This window comes from Acanthisitta chloris, unplaced genomic scaffold, assembly GCF_000695815.1.
Source record: "Acanthisitta chloris isolate BGI_N310 unplaced genomic scaffold, ASM69581v1 scaffold6054, whole genome shotgun sequence".
NCBI classification, from domain to species: Eukaryota; Metazoa; Chordata; class Aves; order Passeriformes; family Acanthisittidae; genus Acanthisitta; species Acanthisitta chloris.
Window position 1 is genome coordinate 1 of NW_008667553.1, and position 7,091 is coordinate 7,091.

The 7,091-nt window shown below is 37.0% G+C and overlaps 1 gene segment (V, D, J or C); it reads left to right on the plus strand.

The window, feature by feature from the left end:
* Positions 1-160: 160 nt before the first annotated feature.
* On the plus strand, positions 161-5,666 carry LOC103800162 (the record flags this gene model as incomplete). The annotated part of the segment is given in 3 exon segments: positions 161-199; positions 3,249-3,542; positions 5,533-5,666. Coding segments are annotated over 3 exon segments (467 nt in total), but the record flags the coding sequence as incomplete, so codon positions are not given.
* Between the last annotated feature and the right edge of the window lie 1,425 nt (positions 5,667-7,091).

The window sequence follows — 7,091 nt, forward strand, 5'->3', positions numbered from 1 at the left end:
ACACTGGGGGGTGCCCTGACCCAGGTGAAGCACCTTGCACTTCATCTTGTTAGATCACATGAGATTCCCATGGGCTTCTCAAGCTTCTCCAGGTCCCTCTGCCTGGCATCCCGTCCTTCAGATAGCAGTTACTGTAAGGGAATATACCACTGAGAGCCAGATAAGGTATTTGGTTCTGGCACAAAACTCCTCGTCTCCAGTAAGTGTTTTCAAAATCTTATGTTTTTAAAAGCCTTGTAATGGGAGAGTTTTGCAAAGAAGGCTGATTGCTCTTTAAGCTCTCTAGGGCAGCTCACAGTAGGTCAGGACTATACTACATTATTACCAATTACAATTCCTGAAGTCGCCAGCAAGCAGGACAAGAATGCTGTTTAGGAGCTGAGAGTGCTGAGTGCTCTCAGCTCCCACTGGCTTGAAGGGGAACAGAGGAACTTTCAGTATCAGAAAAAATTACTCATTTTATGGGATCATCCAAGTAATGAGAATTAAAATTTCAGCTTAAGAACACAGTGAACTTATTTATATCTTATTTATGGATACTTGTAAAGAAACTGTAGAGGAGTTTCATTAAGAAACCTATTGACAGTTAATCTGTAAAAACATATATTTAGAACCTACGTTTTTTAATAGGTCATTGATTATGAATCTAACTCCAGCATTTTCTTTGCACAGTGTTTTGGAGGCTCACTGCATTACTACAAGACAGAAAAGACAGACTTTGGCTTAAGAAATATCTGCACTTGCAGGTGGAAATTATTTTATCCCAGCACAAGTCTCTAAAACGAGCAGGATGAACTAGCAGCTGGGAGCATCTCAAAACAGCAACATTTTTCTATGTTTAACTGAAACAAAAATGACAGTGGAGTGCAAGGTCATTACTTTCAAATTCTTCAGAAAGAATCAGATAATTTGCCCAGAAAAGCCAACATAAACCATCTTGTTGATGTCATTGACTTTACAGATCAGACTGAAAATACATCAAAACCTGCTGCTAATTCTATGTTTTTCAGAAACATACCTCCAGATGTTTTTTTCTCATATGCAAACATATATATAAGTATATGCAAAACTTAATTCTCCACTGTCATCCATTTACCTGTGTATGTACATGAGCCTCTCCCATGCCTGCACACAGCTGCAGTTAGTCTAGCAACATGTTTCCTCAGTATTGGGATATGAGTTAGGTGTTTCATTTAAACTAAGCACCTAGGGTCTTTTTTATGGTAAGTGGCAGTTCCGGAGGTGGAAATTATTTTATCCTAGCACAAGTCTCTAAAACGAGCAGGATGAACTAGCAGCTGGAAGCATCTCTTTTGCCTCTCTCTTTAGATTTGATAATCCAAGGGAATAATGTCAAAATAGACAATTATATTTTAGCCTACAGAAATTAGTCAGGACAGCTTACTAAGCTGTGAATATCTAAAAGAAACATGAAAAAACATCTAAAATAGCCATGAGGCATTGCAGAGTGCAATGTCACTGAGACAAAAGCTACTTCCCAGTCTTCTGAAAATATATGAACCTGGAAAAAATAAATCATTTTAGAAATTACTTTAATCGTGAATCCTTGGGAGGACTGATGCATAAAGAAGTTAAAATTAGGTCCTAAATTAACATTAGAGAACCATAACATTGTTAGCAATTTTATTTCTGGTCCAACAGGACTCGGTCCACATTGTCATTTCAGTGACAAATCTCCAAAATGAGGGAAATTTGAACATAAAGTTTATCTGTTTGAAGGTGGACAGCCTTGTGCTTTGGTCATCTTGTTTTTAAGCACCAAGTGTGAAATACTTCAAAGAATCACTAAGTTGTTTTAGGGGGAATGCAATGTAGAAGATTGATCTAGGATAGGCTGATCATGTAAAGACAGGTGGAAGTTTTTGACAAAAATACATCTTTATATTAATGTGTTTTCTCCCAATCCATGAAAATTGCAGCGCTCAGAGCACAGTTTAAAGCCTGTACATCTACATGCTCCAATTCAGTGGGAGAGACTTACAAAGGAATCTAAATAGAAATTCCAGTGTGAGGAGCACCTAAATTTCTCTGCTGCCTTGAAAAACTAGTCTTAAGCAGTACTTTCTATATAACAAAAGCCAATTTGGACAATGTATCCAGTCTTGATTTGCAGGTAAGCATAGTCAAAAATGATTGCCTGTGAGCACTGCCTGTTTACACACTGCACAAACTCACATTTGACTACAACAGACTTAATTCTACTATCCACTTATATGATACCAAAACATCATCTCTGTGAACAAAATCTGTATGATTTTGATTCCTCCTAATAACATAGTTTTAATGCAGAGGGGCAACTGAAATGGAGGTTACCTACAGGTAGCCTGTGGAAACAGCTCACATTTAGTTTTAAATGTATTCATGTATGTTCATACTGAGCATGTTTCTCAAAACACATCACATATGACAACCCTGGTATGGCTAGGTACATTGTCTAGTATCTAGATGTAACATGTTCTTCTGCTTAGGTTCAGTTTTGGTTTTTCCTTTTCAGATGTGTTAATTCAAGCGCTTGAACACATCAAGTATTTAAGGAACAGCATTTCCAACCCTTGGTGTCCAGGGCATTTTGTGCTGTCTCGCTAAAGATCTTCACCTGGCAAATGCATGGAATGTCTTAAAGATAAAGAAACCACTAACTAATTTTAATTGCTTTCCACCCCTCAAATAAACCCTCCAAAATTACTATGGGCTTTTGAAAAATTAATTAGTTATAGCAGAGGTTCATTAATTATATGTAAGGGCTATACTGGGCACATAAAACTGCAAAGATTGGAAAGGTAGGTGGTCTACATTTAGCATTTGTTGACAAAACTTTTGTCAACTTATTTTTGCCTAAATATTATAAAGCAATATTAAATTCCTCTAATTTGGATAAATGGACAAAGCACTTTCAGGAAATATTGCTATTATTTCATAATTGTCAAAATGTTGAGCCGAACAATACATTTCTGAGAGCAGTACTGCTTGGAAGGCTGTGGAATATTGGCTTTCATGTAGTCGCCTGAAGTTTTCTAGCTCAGTTCCAAGGGAGATTACCTAGTATCTCCAGCAGTAAGTATTTCAGTTTCTAAACATTTCTGATAACAGCTAAAACCCTTATTAATAAGACATTTATTTTGTGGGTCTTCAGAATTTGTATTTTGTGGCTGTGCATTAATTTGATGTGCACTGCTGATCTTCAACTCTCTGTTTTGTTAATTTTCTTCTTCCAATAACCAATCCAGACAAAGAAAATTCTCCACCAGCAAACTCAGAAATCCTGCAGAAGAAACATGAAAATCAGATTACATATCTTTGCCTCATTGAGAGATTCTACCCAGAAGTTATTCGGGTGACATGGGTGGATGAAGAAAAAAAGGAGGTAACAGACAACGTAGTCAAAGGTGACCCTTGGCAGCCCACGAAGGAGGATGGATACTCAATCGGCAGCTGGTTGACTGTACCAGCAGAGAAGAAACACAAGAAATTTTACTGCAAGTACGAGCATGAAAGCCAAGAGCGTTCACTGCCAGCACAAGGTATACTTCACAAGTTAAACATTTAATCCTGCATATTATTAGAGAATTTTTTCTCTTTGTAATAAAATTAGATAAATAATGCTTTCTATTACTGTTTCTGAAGACATCTGCCCTCCTTGGCACAACAATAGCTAAAATATGCAACCAGAGTTTCCCTGGGAAAGTCAACCTAAGCTTGTGCTATCGGCGTCCCCAAGTGAGCATCCCTTTGTAATAGAAAAAGAGCAATTATTGATCCTCATCAGGTGTAAACTAGCATAGCTTCAAAAAGTCTGCACTACAGTCTAAACTAGCATAGCTTCAAAAACTCTGCACTAACGTGTGTCAGCTATTTTCCAGTTTACAGGAGTTTCTGAACAAAGTACTACCTCTCACAGCTTACAGGTCTAAGTCCCTCTGACAACCCTAACATTAGACACAGCTATAAAAATCTAAGGAGTTAAAAATGATGTTGCTGAAGATGTAGAGCAAAATTTAAATATATTACTTACTCACAGTCCAGCAATAGTGAGGCAATAACCATGTATGAAAATGAGACCATTGTGTTTGATTGTGGGAAGATTGTTTATGCAAAGCCAAACCTGAAAGTCAATGCAATTTTAAAGAAAAAGTAACATATAATCAATGCAGATGGTTTAAAATATAGCAATATCTATAAGAAGAGCAATCTATTTAGGTTTAGATTAATCTTTTCTCCTTAAGTACATCTGCTCAGATTGCTACAAATTAACACACCTCCAATGAGTGAGAGCACGGCCATAAATAACCATTACATTTCAACCCACAAAATATATTCTGAAAAAATATGCAGCATTTCTATTAGCAGTATGTTGTGAAGGCAAACAGACTGCAGCTTCTTCAATGACAAGATCAGGTGGTCAAACTGACTCCAGTTCCATATAAAAGAGACTCTGCACTTATGTCAACACTCCCACTTACGGCAACAAATACCCAGACCCTTCTCCACAAGCATTTCCCATCTTCGAGCTGTTTCTACAAATAAATCCTACTTGTGAATATCTGCTCTGCATCCTTTTCTCTTATTATTAAACTAGATACTCATTTTCCTGTTCTATATCACCACTTTTTCACACTATTTATCAATTCTTGTTCCTTAAAATGAAAGAAAATCCTAACTGGGGCTTTTTAACTCTCTTTCCACTAGATTTGATGATGACTGCTCCTCAGGAAGGGGATTGTGGTGCAGATTTTAATAGAGGTAACTTAATGCATTAAAATGTGTGAAAGTGATACATGCCATCCAAGAGTTAGATATTGCTGCATATGCTCAGAACATTGTGAAGATAATCTTTCCAAATAGCGTACATGAAACCTTTTAAGTCTGGGGTCTATAACTTGAAAATACCTCAGTGCTTTCCTGAAATAACTTCTGTCGTCAATTATAAGAAGGGGCTCACCTACCCTTATGAGTTAGCCTTCTTAAGTGCTTTATTAGGATGCTACATATGTGGTTTGGCGTACAAGATTATTAGCCCACATTAAGTGACACTCTTTTAAACACTTGAAGTATTTAAATGCTCATTGAATGCTTCGAGTGATGCTCCATCAGCATAGCAATTGCCCAGGACTTTGACAAAGAAATATATAATTTTTAGCTTGAAGGAGGATTTGGGAAGAATCATGAGCACATATGTTCAAAAAATGCAACAAAATGATTCAAACAAACATGGTGCTGCTGGTATTAAGTGCTGGAAACACTACAATTGTGTTCTTGCCTTTGCAGGGAATAATAACCAGTGGCATTGAGAGGGAGTTGAATGCTAAGAAACCCACTAGGTTTAGAACTTATTAGAAGTGTAAACCCAGTAAAAGGACATTCAGATATTTTACAGGTTTACACACTGTTCACTGGTGTCCATGTAGTTACAGCAGCAGCTGACTGCCTAGTCCCTGTTCTTCCTGCCCTTTAGGAGGTTGGTTGTACAATGTGGACATTAAATAAGATTTTTCTGTCTTCTGTTTCTTACAGATCACCTAATGCACAGAACAGCATATTTAGTGTACATCATCCTTCTTCTGAAGAGCTCCATGTACTATCTTATTGTACTCTTCTTTCTCTACAGAATGTGGGCTCCAACCAAACAGCAAGGAAAGAAAGCATAAATGCTGGTTTAAGAAGGCGTTATAAACTGGTCTTAAATTTACTTTGCCATATGCTTCCCTGCTCTTAGTGCTCTATGTAAAAGCAAAAGAAAATCCCAAAATAATGTTCTGGCATTAGTGCATAGGGCTCATTTTGCTTTACTGCTAGTGAGTTTGATATCAGTCTGGTTTTCCTAACTTTTTTCTGAGTATTGAACAAAGCTAGGCATTAGGAGAAATGGATTTTTATCCAAAGTCTGTAGTGCAAAATAAAGAAGGTACTCATGTTAAAAGTAGTTATGCATACAGATGTTTAGGGGTGCAATGGGGCTTTTGACATATAAAGCATTGATGTGTTTAGTCAGTGCACTTAAACTTTATTAAGAGGTATTCCTGTGCAGTACATTCCCAGGTATTTGTTCATTTTTACTTTCATTGATTTGTTGCAGCTCTCATGTATCCAGCTAATCAGGACTTAAATATTCAGAAGTGATAGGCACTCTAAGAGACAAATAAGCATTATTTTAAAAAGTGAACATAAGAATTTTGAATTAAAAAGTTAGATGAGAATAAAAGTAATTCTATGGTGCACACATACAGAAACGAAAGAAATCCACCAGCACTGTGACACAGTCTGGAAACAGGCATATTGTATTTTAAAGGAAACATTTGTCATGATCATGAACATTACCTTATTTAAAGATACCTTGTTAAAGTTGAGAAAAACCTTAAATATTAAACTTCGGCGAAGAAAGATTTTCCACCAAAGAAGAAAAAATCTCTGATGCTGAACTCTGAACTCTTAATCTCCAAGCTCCACAGAGCAGATCTCTTCAGATTTATGTGAGAAAATATAGATTGGTAGACATACTGAGATAAAGCACTTGCTCAGTTTTGGGCAAAACCCTCTCATACATTTGGATATAATTGACCATGGCATTTACACCCACTGTGTCTGTAATGATGAGGGCAATAAAAGCTTTCCTCCAGCTGCCTTTGTGAGTCCTGTGTTTGTTCTCAAGTACAAAGATGACTTGAAAACCTGATTCATTTCTCTGTTCATATAAATTCCTCAGGAAATCAAAGATCCTTCACTCCATCACTTCTGTGCTTGACAATGTGTTAATCAGGATCAACTTTATGCAGCACAATAAAAGCTAGTTTGTTGCATCTTTTCTGTTGAAGACCTAAGCCAAGTCAGGGGAAATGCTGTTCCAACAGGACTGCATTCTAGGGCTCATGCTATCGCAAGGGAAGGAAAACATGAGTCAGGCTCATTTGTCACACCAACAGCTAATTTACTAATGACATATCTTACAAGCTATTTTACAATCTGCCTAATGAAGCCAAGGCAAATAATTCCTGCCTTCAGTGTCACATTACTCCTCATTGTGAAGAAAGATGCGATGTCTAGATTTCAGTCGAACTCTGAACAATAGCTGAAAT